This window comes from Chroicocephalus ridibundus, chromosome 2 (assembly GCF_963924245.1).
Source record: "Chroicocephalus ridibundus chromosome 2, bChrRid1.1, whole genome shotgun sequence".
In the NCBI taxonomy this organism is placed as follows: domain Eukaryota; kingdom Metazoa; phylum Chordata; class Aves; order Charadriiformes; family Laridae; genus Chroicocephalus; species Chroicocephalus ridibundus.
This window is the reverse complement of record NC_086285.1, coordinates 132243338-132259864: the sequence shown is the minus strand read 5'-3', so window position 1 is coordinate 132259864 and position 16527 is coordinate 132243338. Positions and strand designations below refer to the sequence as shown.

The following is a 16527-nucleotide window of genomic DNA, read 5'->3' as shown; positions in this document are numbered from 1 at the left end:
TGACGACCACTTCATACTTCAGACAAGGGGATGCCAGAAACCGTGGCTGTTTCGGACCTTTGTGGGTCAGTAATAGCACCATGGGGCCAGAAAGGGATTTTCATGCCTGTCTCCCTTCTTCCAGCCTTCACAAAATACGGCTGCCCACAGCCAGGGACTACTGCTCATGCAGGCTTCAGTTTTCCACTTGGTGATAAAGACACAGTTTAACTGTCAGCAATGAACCCAGACTGGGCCTGGATTCTCAACAAGAGATTCCTTTTACAAACATACATTTCTGGAAGTTTAATTTCTATTCTCCTGCAGCAGAATTCCTAGAGCAGACATACTGAAAAGGTTAAAGACCCCCCCCACAAACTCCCCAAAACTTCTGTATTGCTTACAAATAAAGAGATTTGCAGTGGCCATATTATGAATGGTTTTATTGCTGTCTGACATTTTGTACTACATTGTTACCTTTCCAGTCTTTAATACATGGACTAAAAAAATAAACCCTAGATCTAAAAGTACACAGTATTAGTTTAACCCATAATCAACATGGCAACTGCTATATGTGCTACACAGGCGCTTTACAAAAACGGGAAAAGTCATTTAAATCCATGTTTCAAGGATATTTAACATTAAATTCCTAAGGTTACTTCTAACAAACTCAACTACCCACAGAGCTGCTAGTTTGACGGTTTTCAAACAAAAGCTCACGGAGAGATTCTGTGTATGGCTGTACTTATCCATAATATTTCAAAGCAGTAATTCTCTCTTGTGCTTAATGAGACAATATATTCTTCATTTGAAAAACGTGTGCAATACTCAATGCAGAAATTAAGTTCATTTTTAAAGGGTAACACAAGTATAACCAAATACGTACACTATATACAGGGTGTTAAAAAGTTAATAAGGCTGCTTAGTCTCTTAAATCTGGCGCATGGTACGGATAGGACACACACACATACAAAAGATGTTGCGGATGTTCCCATGGAAGTCCAAACTGAAGTACTTGCAGAAATGTCCCGGCTACTTCGAACACTCCATTGGACTTTCAAACTGAAGCAAAAATTGTTTCTAAAGTAGTTCCATTCTAGCCATACAGGATTTCTAGCATGGAGATGTTATTTCTGGAGAAGAACGTAAGAAATGCCTACTTGATTGGCCTCTGGACAATCTGAAACTTCTCGCCGGTGTTCACATCTGCATGACTGTGCATGCTGTATATTCATTTATACATCCATAACAAGAAAACATAACCCCACGTCTTCTAGCAGGAGAAGGGAAACATTCCAAATAATACGTTTTCTTTAGGAAAACTTGATTGATATATACATTATATATAAAAAAACCCTACATAAGTGTCAGCATACAAAAATATGAGTTCAGTATCTTTTTATACTTCAAAACCTAATGCTGAAAAATCCAGGTATCCTGAGACAGGTATGTACTGTGCATCTCATTTACCAATGCCAGTGTACTGCTGGAGTACAATTAGAAAAGCACTACCTGCATTTATCAACAAGTACAGAGATAAAATACATAAGGCAATGCATTAGCTTGAGAAACTCTCTTCATAATGTTAAACAAAAATGGTGCAAAATATGCGTAAAATGCTGGCAGCCATATCCATGAAGTAACTGTGAAGTAACGAGTATGGAACAATATGTATATATACTACAGTTACCGATTCCACAACTTAAATGAAAATAAATGAAAGATAATTTTCTGAGTATCATGCTTAACCATGATGTGTATACTCACATTCAGGCAATTGTCAATTTTATATATATATATATATATATACACACACACACACACACACACACTACATCCGACAATGAATTAATAAAACAGAAAAGTCACTTGTTTGCTTGTGAATTTCTCTGGCTAAAAACAGATCAATAAAACTGGTTCCTTTTTTTTCTATTAGGGGATTCTAACCAATGAAATGAAGTATGATTACGATAAATCCTCATCAACTTAAGTTTAATTGTTTTGGCTCTAAAACAGTAGAAAAGCAGTTCTGACCACTACTGATTACATTAAAACAAACAAATAAAACCCAAACAAAATACTGATGCTCTTGCTAAAACCCAGTGAAAGCCATCTAAAGTGCCCCTGAAGATTGCAACTATCTCAATGGACGTAAAAGTGGTTGGTTGGTTCAGCTGATAGCAGGAATATTTACTTTAAAATGGATCCCTAAATACAAAAATGTTTGACTTCTAGAAACCAGAACATAGATGGTTTTGTATTAATTTACAATCTACAAGGAAAATAGGTGTTATAAAATACTCAATTTGGGGAATTAGACTGAATCAATGCTCACTTCATAGATTAAAGACTGTTTAGCATCCTATCATTCATAGATGATGGTTACAAAGATAGGAAAACATCATCAGCTCCACCTTAAAATCAAAGTGTAAGTTTTCTCCAAACATGAAACCTATGGCAACTTAGCTGTTCCTTGGCGCTTAACCCTCCCTTCCGAGCTGTTAAATCTCCTATACATCCCCCACAGACTATCACTGAATCATGGCAGTCGGTATTTGGTAATGTATGTCTCTAGATCCTTGAATTTATTCCCCGAAGAATTACACTTGTCATGGATGAAAAAGTAAAGTAACACACAGAATGCTTTCCCTAAACCAGTACAACACATTGTTGTAAAAACAGGCTGCATAATCTGTTGCTGTAGAAGCAAAGATTTAACAAGCCGTGGGTGTTACAGTTCTTGTAAATCATCACTCTTGGTCATCTCTTCTTGTCGCCTGTAAGTCTAAAAATTTATGAGAGGATGAACCTACTGTGATGAGAATGGATTTTTTTTTTTACTCTGCAAGTGCACCTTGCATAAGGAACAAATACATCCTCTACAGATACCAAACAAGATAAAGAGCTTTATTAATGCAAAAATGTAAATCTATAAATTTAAGAATGGACTTCTGAAATGTCCATCTAATGTTCTTAGAAGCCAGATGTGTTAGAATGTGTTCTGAGAACAGAGGGACAAGAAAAGGCGTTTGAAAAGCCGCACAGTGTTTCAAGCAAACACTGGCTTTTGAAGGAAATTGAGACATTAGGCACCCACTTTCCATAGACAGTCAGTGGGTCATTTATGCCCAGTTCCCCGTGGAAATCCTATCTTTACGTGCTACTTGTAATCCCAGAAAACTAGGGCTTCAGTTTCTCAGACCCTTTGATGCCAGGCTAAATAGGTATGTTATTTTGCAGCATGGGTCACCAGTGAAGCTCATAGTGCTATATTAATTTTTGAAAACTGACTCTGGAGGTGAAAAAAAGGCATAAAGAACCAAAAATTCGATACAAAATCAAGCGGTCAAGCCATGAAACTCTAGCTAAGGAATTTGGTCCAGTGACTGGCTTGAAAGTGTTTGTCCCTCTGTGTTAACAAACGTCTATTACCCCTTACTTTCAACAACAAGATGAATTCGACAGCTACCGTACTATACAGGGAGACTATTTTGGCATATTTGCACTCCTACCATTTTCAAGGCAATAAAAAAAAATAGCGATGACTAGTTGTAATAACGTGTATGCATGCAACAGATTTTGTCCTCTAGGTTATTCTGTATTATAGAGGATTAGCAGCTCTGCGCAGCTAAGGGCTGACTTGCCTCAGAGCAAAACTCCTGTGGGCAAATCTCACAGGAAGATGGGAGCTCGCAGCCGGGGCTGACACCGGCACCATCCTTGGCATGAGGAGGTTACGGCTTCTCTGTACTCCCGATGTCTGAACAAGCAGAAACTGAAACGTTTTTGGCGCTTTTGCCTGGAGCGGGAATTACCCTAGCCAGTACTGCCTCTCTGAATAAAACACATCCAGAAGTATGAGATTATGACTAGAATAGCAACGATAGAAATCGTGGCTCATTCTGATGTACAAGCATTAGGTCATCCTAGACAAAAACAGTAAGTTCCTAGAGAGTTAAAACGTTGTTTTCTGGTTTTGTTTTGTTTTTTAATCAAAAAGATTATAGTCCCACAGCTTCCAGTAACTATGAAAGAGTGTAAACTTCAAAGCACAAAGGAGAAATTGTTACTGATGTGTTCGTTATTGCATGTCTTTGTCACAGTATAAGGCAAACGTTCTCTATTTAAGGTTGGACTGGTAATGGATATGACTACATAAATATATACATATTGAAACTCACGTATATGCGCCGACATATATATCTGTGGATATATAAAAATATTTATTTTCTTAGCAAAGTTAAAGTCTGTGTAAAAACATTAAGAATACTGAAAAAGGTAGGAGCTCTAATTCCTCCTTTGGAGAAAAGTAACAAGTCCCCTAGATATCCTATATAAAAAACACTCTCTGTAAGAGTGCAGCTCATCTTGAATTCTCATTTCATTGTGGATTAATATATTTGTTGAAGATTTCATAAATAATTAGATAATATGCAACAATTACGTTGTGAGGTTTGATTGCTACAGGACAGCATAACTATAGATCGCTGTTGTACAAAAAAATAAATTTTATTCAGACAGTATATGTCCTGCTCTAATAGAATGCAAAGCTACCGCTACAAGTAGAACTATTTCAGAATATAGTTTTTGTTTTAATGCGTTCACGTATGAAACCTCATTTGGGGGCATTTAACTGAAAATTCTTTTGGACAAAAGAACAGCAAACACAGATACGTTTTCCCTGGGCCCTCTAAATACTCAGTACAATTTCAGAATAAATCTATAACAATTACCAACTCCAAAGAACTGCAACGCTATACAAAACCATTCTGACAAAACACAGGAAATGGTAGCATAAAACATCAACCCCCCAAACTACGCTTCAACTTAAACCACAGGCATTTCCAGTTAAACACAGCAAAACTGCCTCATCCTCGCCTTTCGCTAGTATAGTCCTATACAAGAATATACACAACTCTGGAAAACTCTCAAATGCAGAGGCGCGATAATGCAAAACATCCCTTAGGCAGAGTCTGAAATTCAGTCTAACTATGGGTGAAGATCAGACTCACGCTGCTTCTCCTTCATTATAACGGCAACTGAAAAAGGGCAAAACTCCACCTCAGATGCCATCTAGGTATTCCTTCTAAAGAAGTATGACAACAGACTGCGTAAGACATGGCTGAGTTTACTGATTACAAGCTGATTAACACCTTCATAGCAGCAGTCTGCCTGCAGCCATTAAACACCATTCTGAGATGAGTTTTCCATTTTTAAGCCTCACTTACATTATATCCTTGAAACAGTAGCGTCATCGTTCTGAGAAATTATGATGGTGACAGGAAAAAAGGGATTATCAGTGCAAAGGGCTCTATAGGAAGTTCATGCTCATTATCAAGCCTAGTTTATCTAGGTGTTTATTCCTGCCACAGAAACACATTCTGTATAGCGGACAAGTGAAGTCATTCTCTCTGAACAAGACATTTGTTTTCAAGCTGCTGGCTATACCTGTTGTGTGGCTGAACAAGACACATCAAATAAATCTGATTCCAGTGTAAAATTCCCAAGGAAGATTCCTGTTCTACTAGTGTAAGGCCGGAGTGCACAGATTCCAGAAATGCTTTTTGGAAGCCATTTTTCAATGCCAATGGAGAATACTTAGGGTATTTCTTTCTTTATCCTGAGTAAAGGCTGTTTGTTTGTTTGTTTGTTTTATTTAGCAAAGCCCCAGGCACATACTGCTATAGTGCAGTTAGATTTTGTCATACAGTCCCCGTATCCTAAAGGCCATTATCGGATTATTTTCTGAAGCAGTCCTCCTCATTCTTCTCCAACCGGTGGTGGTGGCTGGCATAGCTTGTATAATCTGACAATGACAAAAAAAACCCAAAGGAATTGTTATTCTGAGAGCTTAGTCATTATCAAAATGGGTAAATTTTAGGAACAAAAACTTAAATTAAGTCTTCCTGCACTGCAAAACAAGAGGTACTGAATTCAGTTTAATAACATTGATACAAAAACAGTAACATCTTATTCATGAGTATGAATGTTTGCATTGAAAGTGTTATTATTACAATACACATCTATAAGCAATCTTATAAAGACATCCCAGTTTAGTGAAGTTTTCATATTTCTGCAGTGAAGACACCCCCTTCTGGAGGTCTCTACTAAGCCTCCGCTAATGCAATTACCTGTTGTTGCTCCGAATTTCTAAATTGGAAAAGCTGCTTGGTGAATGCAATTGCCTCCAGTTTTGTTTTGTTTTGGCACAGAGTCAGACCTCGCTCTAACACAGTCCCCTATAAAACTGGTGCTGCTTGAAGAACCTAAGGCAGACGTCAGACATGTGATGTGACGCGCCAGCACGAAGATTTCAGACTCTCTCCCCACCACTGCTACATGTATGAAATCAAGACCAGTAAGATATGGTTCAAATAACTACCTCAGCGCAGACTGAAATAGTGACTCCATTTATAAAGGCTTTTGAATTTCTGTTAAACCCTTTCGCATGGACTTGGTCACTAGCAAGTGTCTGAAACTTTACCCTAATGTTAGGAATACTGAAAAATAAAGGGGGGCAATCATTCCGACCTCAGGCTCTCTGCTCTCTATGTCCAGCATACAGTATCTCCCCTGCAACCGCAGCAATTAGAACCAGCAACAGACATGATCTCATTTGGAGATTACATATTTTCCTCAGGGAAAGTATATAATTGAAGGAATGGCAAAGAGAAGAGATTGAGCACGGCATGGCAAGGAGAAAAAGCATCAGAAGCCAAAGATGAAGAGATAATGGCACAGCATGTGCATTAATACCTGACAATCAGAACCTCTGATATTGAAATACCAAAGCAGGTTTGGTAGGTCTGGCTACAGGCAGCCTGGTGAACCGTCCACTGGCTTGGGATATTTAAGATGCTTGGGGTATCTGAGTTTTCCAAATATATTTTGCAACTTTGCCTGCCAAACATCACATTAATTTATATGACTCCATTGTAACTAATCATCGATTTCAAAATCACACTAGAAATCAACACAGAAAACAAAAATCTGTACAAGTGGCTGGGCTCCCCAAACAGTTCAAGATCAATGGGCTGGTGCCTTCTTGGCATGATACTCTGCTACTGAAATTACGTGAGGCACGGTATGTATGGCTGCCCCCATTAAAGCCTCTTCAACATCTAGACACATCCTGTGGCTGCACAAGAGCAGGGCAGGACAGCTGCTGTTCTCTGACTTCACTTCCCTTTGAAGTTAAAACCCGTAGGACACTGACAACACAGAATGGCCATGGGCTAAGTAACTTTTCCGTGGATCTCAGTGGCAGTGGTTAGCAAGCAGAGTGTTGTTTCCAGATGGTAAGAACAAGGAGCAGCAGTTCTGTCAGCCAAACGGCAATTGCAAACCTGATTTCAAACCTCCACCAAAATGCGTTCTGAAGATCCCTGGGCTCTTCCACGTTGTCATCTGGCAGACTGATGAGCATTTAAGGTCACACTGTGCAGACAGCAATGTTAGGAGCCATGCACACATATCTCATATTTGTACACCAACGAGACAATAATATGGCCCGATCCTTACACAGAGAAGTATGCAGAGAAAAATAAACAGAGCTTATTTGAGTTATTTTATTCTGCTAGTGTCATAAAGCAGTAACATTCAAAGCTGGCAAAAGACAGATAAAATTACTGTCAGAATCTCATCTAAGTGTCCTGATTTCAGCTGAGATAGGGTTAATTTTCTTTGTAGTGTTTGCTGTGTTTTCAGATTTGGTATGAAAGGAACGTCAATAATGCATATTGTTTTAGTTGTTGCTAACTGATCTTTATACTAGTCAAGAACTTTTTCCAGCTTCCCATGGAAGGTGAGGAGGAGCATAGACAGAACAACAGAACGGCCAATGGAATATTCTGTACCACAGATGTCACGCTGGGTGTATAAAAAGGGGTTGGCTGGGGCTGGGGGAGAGAATCTGTGATCTCTGCTCAGGTCGGGCTGGGCAACCAATTCACCAGGCAGTGAGAGCAACTTGTGCCTTGTATATTCTTTTATTGTTATTATTGTTATTATTGTTATTTTCTTTTTCCATTATTGTTTTATTAAACTGTCTTTATCTCAACCCATGAGGTTTTTTATCCTTTCCTCTCCTTTTCTTCCTCTTCTCCCTACCCTTTGCGGGGAAGAAAAGAGGGGTGAGTGAGAGGCTGTCTGGTTCTAGTTGCTGGCTGGGGTTAAACCATGACACTAAGCGGGGTTAGTTCTTGGTGATGTTTTAGCAAAATCTAATTTCTATGGAACAACGCGCAGAAAAGCTCAGCCCCAAGTACCAAGGTCTGTGCAGAGCAAGTGATGTGGGAGAATTTTGAAGCAAATTAACAAGGCTCCATAAATCCCTAAGGAGCTATAGTTGCTGAAGATAGTGTGGAGAAGAAACAGCCTGTTCTGGGTCAATATATATGGAACTATTTGAGATGGTATGAACAGATCAGCTGAGAAAAGACAGAAAACAGCTGCAACTGCAGAGAACTGAGAACATTGTTAAAGTGATGTTAAACGAAAACAAGGTAAAATTCTTTGCAAGACAAAGAATTAAGAACCCACAGTATCATTTACCTATACAGCAAAAGTATCACTCCTGCTGATGACTATTCTGACTTATGTGACCTATCTATCTAACAATACACCAAATGCCCCAAACACGGAGGTCAATGAGATATTCCTATGACGTTGCTGCTGACTGGCAAGCATGTCAGATACATCTGTCTATTCTACGTTCTAGGAGCCATCTCAAAATTTTCCTTCAGCTTTTCATTGCTATGTTGTGGGAGTGTCAATTAGAAAGAGGGTATTTTTCTCCTCAACTGATGTAAAGCCAAAAAATATCTCATGGCCCCGTTTTTAAGAACTTAGATTTTTCCTTTATCACAAAAGCTCTGAATCTAGATACGTGCTCTGTCGTTTAGAGGTGGGAGAAGTTCAGTTTGCAACAATTCTTTGGCTGCCTCTAGAACTATGTCATAAAGGAGTCGTCCATTTCAGGCCAGAACCATACCGTTCAAAATATGAAAAGCCTTCTCACAGCTTTTACTGTAATAAAATGTTTATTTACTGCCTTAGGTTCCCACAACGCAAGACAGTTGGTCAGACAATTTTTGGTCTCACCTGCTGGTAAAGGCAATGACTTTACTGCTGATGGGTTTACGCTAGAATCAGCACTTTTGCTGGATCTTCCTTAGTCTCTTTCATGAGGCACGCAAGATGCATATATGCTCCAACAAATACTGCTCCTCAGCAACTGAACAGAAGCTGCTACTCAGATTTACTCATACCTTGTACACTTAAGGTACACTTCTTTTCTAGAATCAGACCAAGCACATGCACAGAAAAATGTGCAGTGATTTGTTACAAACAAATTATAAGCCGTAGCCTGATTCCCTACTGGGAGAAACTGGGACACCTGAGAAATGGGGAGCAAACTGCGTAAGAAGAAAATGTTCCTGAGTATTACTGGTCAGAATCCAGAAGACAGGCTTTCTCGGAGGCTACGGATAGTGTATATGTTCATTCACGTGGTTACCTCTATCAGGTATTACTAATTCGTTGTTTCCTTACTAAAATTTAAACACCACACTGGGTCTGTTCTGTATTTTCACATACCTGTTTAGCTCATTCAATGTGTTATTGTTAGTCAACGAAAACCATTATGTTTTAAATTGGTAAAAAAAAAGATTTAAATTAGAGCTGGATTAATAAAACCACTTTAGGATAAAACGAAGAACATTACTGTTTGGTTATTTTCATTTATGAGTATTGTGCTTGTTAAGAAACATTTCAGGTACCTGCAATCCATCACAGCATTAAAAAGCTGGATAAATATAGAACAGTCACATTTTTCATTCTAATGGATGTTTCAGAAAGAGACAAAGAAAGACTACATCATCTCTAAAAGCAACTAGAACACGATTTTGCTGAGATATTGCAGTACAGTATTTCATTAAAATGGGGTTATGGATTTAGTTATGAATATTTCCCCAAAACCACTAAACATCACAAGTGATGAAGGACTTGTTCCAGTGTTTTCATAATTAACATGAACTAGGTTTCATTTTTCAAAAGTGGGCACATTTTGAAGTGCTACAGAGCCTGAATTTCTGCTACTAATTACTTTAAGTAAAATTGTATGGCTAAGAATGTAATTGATTTTATGTACATTAAAAGCCAAATCGTAACAATTAGTGCAGAAAACGGTCAATGTTTATTGTTAGCTTCTGAGCAGCTAGGACAGAATTTAGCACAAACTAAACAAAACCACGGCGTAGGACACAACCAATCAGTTACCTCGGAACAGACTGTGGTGTTCGATCCCTCACCCCTAAATTCTTGGCTGTGTTTTGTACTCTCGCACCCTGTGAAAGAAAAACAACAATTTTGCTTCATTTATTCCAACACAAGTTAGAAAGTTTTCTGAGCTTTCTAGATGAACATAACTTTTGGTTATAATTAATTAATACATACGCTCTGTGTCACGAAACATCCTCTTCTAAGGTGGGGAACAAGTTGAAGCAGTACATTAATTCTCAACTTAGAGAAATATGCAGAAAAGAGACAAAAATCTTTCCCCTTGTTATTAAATAAATGCGTACACATATATCGTACTAACAAAAGACTTCATAAAAAAAAATCAACATTTAAGGTTTCAATTTGTTTGATTTTTGTCACCGTTCTTTGTAGAAGGCATGGATAACAAAGTTATTGTCTGAAATGTCACTTATTTCCTATGAACTTCTGAACAAACAAAAATTTCAGATTATTTCCTATGAATAGCTTTCTAGTTAAATCTAGAAAAATGGCCTAAATTGAGGCACTAAATTAGGATCAGAAAAATGCAGGTCCTGATCTTCCTTTATAATCACAGAATCACACACAAAAAAAGAAAAACGGTTGAAGGGACCTCCTGAGATTGTTTAGTCCAACACGCCTGCTTAAAGCAGGATCAACTAGAAAAGCTGGTCTCTCTGACCCGTTGAACAGCCATAATGAAAGCACTTTTGTCTCACTGACTCATCCAGTAAGGAGAACGTTGATAAGACTTGCAGAATGTAAAACATACATCGTGACATGGAAAAATGCAGACTCTTCTGCAAACAATCTAGCTCAGACATATGAAAGAACTTAGTAGAATTTGGTTTTAAATTATGAGGTCCAGCTTTTAAAGTGCAGTTTTATTAATGTAAAGTAGTCATCATAAAGAAACACAACTGTTAGATTTACAGTCTCTTTCTGTTTTCTAACATTTTAAAGGAGATGGAAACTACTTTTTCTGTCTATCATACAAACACTGATTCTCCCTTTATTTGTCCTTCTGTACTACCTAAATTCAGGACAAAGTAACAGAGAACAAAAATATATAATCTCAGAATTATTACCATGAGATTTTAAATTGGTGTGAAACATCACAGATAATTTACATTCCAAGCAGTGCTGCAATGGCAGCTGCACATGATGTAAATATGCGGTATAATCAGTGATTCAATACGTAGAGTAAGACTGGACTTTGCATTTGACAGAAATCTGCTACCCAGGTAACTGAGAAGGTATTAGTTCACTGTTAGGGAATCAAACGATGAAAAAGGCTGGCTGGTTACACACAGGGAGGTTCTCAGAGTTTATGTAAATCAACACATGCCACAAAAAATACTGTGTCCTTAAGTTTCTCTTAGGAAAAAAAAAATACTGCTAAAGATAGAGAAAATAACGAGAGTACCTGTGAAACTGAAGGCAGAATATAAGTGACTTTAACTAGCTTTAACTCTAGCTCAGTAAGCTCGTCTCCGACAGTTGCAAGACACGTGACTACAGACCACAACAAACATGTCTTTCCCCAGAAACTCCTCCAGAATTCAATCATTAGTCACTCAATACTTCCTCTGTTCAGCAGTGAGTATGTATTTAATCGATTTCAGTAATTCTCTTCTATTCTTTCCCATCTCATCTTGAACCCATAAATAACTTCCCATCACTAAGCATCTTGTGGAAGGAGATCCACATCTTGGGTACGATCTTAGCTTGTTGTGGCAAGAACCACTGTTTTAATTTGGTTTGAATCTGCTGGTTTCATTTGATGCCTTTAGTTCTGCACTGGTGAGGACAACAGTCAGTCCCTATCCATGCCACTTTTTCTTTAGACCCTTGTCATATCCTCCTTCACTCATGAAGCTGAACTTCGTGAACTTCACTCATGAAGCTAAATTATTTTGTCTGTCTGTCCTGTCTACAAATCATTCCCAACCACTGATCATTTTTTCTGACCTTCTCCAAATATTTTCCATTATGCTATATACTTATGGAAGGAATTAGAACATCAGACACTTTAAATAAAGGGTCATGATAACATGATTTCTACTTTGTCATCTATCCTTGCCTAAACCACTATAACTTCTGATTTGCTTTATTGCTAGCTACCGAGAATTGAGCTGATGTTTTCTACCATATCCTGAGGTCTTTAACATGAGATGTAATGGCAAGCTCAGAGTCAGGTATTGTGAATGTCAACCTGGGGTTTGTTTTTTCCCCTGTGTGCATCACTTAAGAGTTATCTACACTGATTTCCACCTGCCATTTTGTTGCTCAATCATGACGTCCTCTAAGATCCTTTTCAAATTCTTCATAGTTACTTTTCATCTTTAATAAAAACTTGAAAAGAGTTCAGAGGACAATAGGGAGAATGGTTACGTAAGAAAATACAACTGAAAAAATAAAGATCAGCTGAACTGATGTTCAGTCTATGGTTGGACTCGATGATCTCAAAGGTCCTTTCCAACCATGAAGATTCCATGAAGATTCCATGATTCTATCTACAAAAGTGACGGCTTATGAGGGAAATGATAATCAAATCGGGGACAGACTTTTTAGTAGGGCCTGAAGCAATAGGACAAGGGGCAATGGTTTTAAACTAAAAGAAGGTAGATTCAGACTAGATATAAGGAAGACATTTTTTATGACGAGGGTGGTGAAAACACTGAAACAGGGTGCCCAGAGAGGTGGTAGATGCCTCATCTCTGGAAACATTCAAAATACTAAAAAGTCTACTGCTAAAAAGGGAGTAAAATCTGGTCTCTAAGTCTACAGTATACTGGACATAAAACAGGAGACTTAAATTGAAGGAAAAAGATAGAAGAAGAAAAAGGAAAAAAAACCAAAAAAGACTCAAATGAGGCACCAAGTCAAGCATCCTAATGAAAAGGTTAAGAAAACTCTGGAACAGACCACTTGGGAAGCACTATGCAGGAGTCTCCACTACTGGAGGTTTAAGAACAGATATGACAAGTGTCTGTCATGAATTACAACAGGAAAGCTGATCCGGTATTGGTCACAAAGTTAGACAAGTTGAGTCCAGACCTTCATCACCTTCAGTGTCCTTTCCTCAGTGCTTTTTTCTAAAATTTTATAATAAAGAAACACCACCATGACAGACTGCTGAGACTGGCATATGATTAACATAACTGAGAGCCAGAATATACATATACATGGGAAAACTATCTAAATGAATCGCATGTAGATCCTGAACGTCAGTGCTGTGACTACCTCTGAGAACAAAACCAGCCTATTTTTACTTGCATTGCTCACCAGACAAATTAATTTTAGTATCTTGCTTACATAATAAATCAAATGCGTTGATTTAAAAAGGAGTCTAGCTTTATACAACCATGTAATTTATTGTTTGGCAAGGGAACAAATTAGACCGACCTTACAACCACCAGATTATTATTTCTTTTGAGGAAAACCCCCCAAGAATTACTAGCAACTTGCCACATGACATCTCTTTGTGTCCACTGAGCATTACACCATTTCTATTTCAATATACTGTTAATTTATACTTCTCAAATATGATTCTTAAAGCTATAGCAGTGTAAATATTGACACTGTTTGTCTCACGTAGGCATAAGGGGCAGTTGTGCTATGTGGCTCCAGAATGCTTCCCTCTGCGTACCAGTACTGCCAGAGCACTGGTGAAAGATGCCAGCAGCTCTGAGGAGACACCACCATCAATCTGGACTCTCATATATGAACCAGTTTTCTCATTGCCATGAGAAAAGAGTGATAGGTTTATTTTCAAGCTACACACTAATTTAAAGATAGCAAGAACCAGTCACATAAAGAAAACATATTCTCTTTATGCCCTGCTCAAAGGGCTCTAAATCAGTACAATTCTTATGAGAATTACTCAAAATGTAGTGCTGTTATTATGCTCATGAAAAGGCATGGAAAAATGATTACTCACTTAAAAGACAACACAAATTCTCTCCTAGTCTTTTCTGTTTATCAGCTTTTTAGTCACTGTTCTTCCTCAGAGCCCTGTGCCCTCCTGCAGCTCCTTTCCTAGGCCTCCGTCCTCCCCACTCCCTGCTGCATCCCGAAAACACACCCCTGTCAGGATGCTTTACATAGTATTTTGTGCATACAGATGTTTACATGAATAAATATACATGAGTAAATAAAGTTACTAAAAGATAGTTGGGATGTTTTGTCAAAATTTTGATTTTAAAAATCAGTCTAGACTGGATCAGCAGATAAAAACCAGAAACCACTTAACTAAAAGCATCTCTCAGACCCAAGTTCATACCAACTCCCAACAAGTTGGTCTCTTTCCTTTAGTTCTCACAAAACAGGTGCTTGCGAATACCTAATTACAGCTGACAGGGCAACTACTTTGCATAGTGTTCCAACAATACAGTGGGGGCCATTATCAGTCTTGTTAAACACGATCATGGACCTCATTTGATTGAAAAGAAAAGAACCACTTCCTGAGGTGATCCCTTCAGTCAAGTGACTCCAGTTATTCAGCACTGGTGCCCCAAGCTGGAAGAGGTATCAGCTTCGACTGGAGACGATTTCCCCTTCTGGAAAGCTGATACTGCCAGGAGCTAACATTGCTGGCTTCTCCAGAATAACAGATGGAAAAGATCTCCTTTCATTTGCACCTCCCTGTGGCTAATCTCTTTATTTCACAAAAGATTCAGGGTGTAAATGTGCTAACAAAGTTTTTGTTTGGTTGTTGGTTTTTTTTTTTTTTTATATTAAGCCACTTAAAAGACACATGTATTGCCTTTAAACTGCATCAAACCCCAAGAAGCCTTTTTTGTTTTCCCCTCCAAGTTTTATGGCCTGCATTATACTCCTGACAGTTAAATCCTTCAGATAATTTAAACATTGAATCCAGAACAGGTTTCTAGAAGATACCATAGCGTGTTGTTGAAATTACTCCAAAACATTTAGAATTTAATGGAGGGTTATATTTCTACTACAGAACTCCAAGACTGATTTTAAATTACAACAAAAGATTATCACTCTATTAAATGCTGTAGTGGTTTCCTGCAAGAAGAAGAATGTGTGAAAAAAAGCCTGGCCTGATATACTAGCAGACTTTTTTGCAGTGTCTGTGGGTGGTATTGAGATATTGGTATCTTTAACAGCTATTGATCAGCAGCTGTTTACTGCAGAGAACGGAGCCCCTGTGCAGGCTTCTTTCCATATCTCTATTTGAGCAAGTACAGTTACAGCTGCTCAAACCCATGCAAGTTACTTTCATTCTGCCTTTCATTTAATAAACTGCAGAAATGAATCAGCATTTTTGAAAATGGTCTAGAACTGTACATTGAAAAGGCGGCCTTTGACAGAGCACGTCCTGCAATCAGACATATGCAAAACTCTACATCCACATTTTTTTGATTGCAAAATACTCAGATCGGCCTTTTGTCTAGAACTTCAGGAGCAGACACATCAACCTATACTTGCAAGTTTATCCTTACAGAGCAGTATTTTTCTTTACAAGTCAAGTTAAAGCTGTAATTCCTGAGCAGATCAGCATGATCTGATTCAAGAACGTCGAGGGTATTTATTCACCACAGAAACTTAATTTATGCACCCAATACAGTGAAAGTCCGATACGAAAAGGAATGAGACTAATTACACTGATGTATCCATGTCAGGCATCAGCGCTTACGTATAATTCATCAGAAGCTATGGCTTGAGAATATCTACGCAATTGCTTTAAAGACTAAAGGTTTGATCTAGCATATGTGTATTTTTGTCTACAGCAAGTTAGAAGTGAAGTACAGCTGTTTAATCATTTTCATAACTAAACTGTGATTGCTGCACAGAATATGTAGCAGAATTAATGAAACTAACAAAATTAGATGCAAATTAAAAACCACAAATTATGAATCTTATCTGTGATTAATTGTTCCAATATTTAATTATCTTTTTTTCACTGCAAGATTGAGTGCATCCTGTATCTTGTTTATGCTTTTGTCATAAGGTTGAAAGCTACCACAGGCTGGGATATACGTTCCATATGCACACAGAGGGATTAAGCCCCCGCTCAACCTCTCTTTGATCAACTGAATAGGTTGAGCTCTTTAATCTTCACTTCATAAGCCTTGCCTAACAACCTCTGGATCATTCGTGCTCCCCCTTTGAACTCCTTCCAAGATTCCAAACATCCTTTTGAAAGCATTTATCTGATAACAAGATATTCTAGGACAAATTGTGCCAATGCAGTAGAGTATAACCCCCATTTTCAGTTGATATTGCCTTTTAGGCCAGCAT

General features: G+C 38.1%; 1 protein-coding gene across 1 annotated transcript in view; it reads right to left on the bottom strand.

Moving 5' to 3' along the window:
- Window positions 1–403: 403 nt before the first annotated feature.
- Window positions 404–16527, bottom strand: part of PREX2 (phosphatidylinositol-3,4,5-trisphosphate dependent Rac exchange factor 2) — a 184392-nt gene continuing 168268 nt past the window's right edge. Inside the window, exons 40-41 of the mRNA XM_063327016.1 lie at window positions 10258–10325; window positions 404–5785 (exon numbers count right to left, since the gene is read on the bottom strand). Of these exons, the coding sequence (XP_063183086.1) occupies window positions 5740–5785; window positions 10258–10325 (114 nt within the window). The 3' untranslated portion in view covers window positions 404–5739. The remainder of the gene's footprint in view (window positions 5786–10257; window positions 10326–16527) is intronic.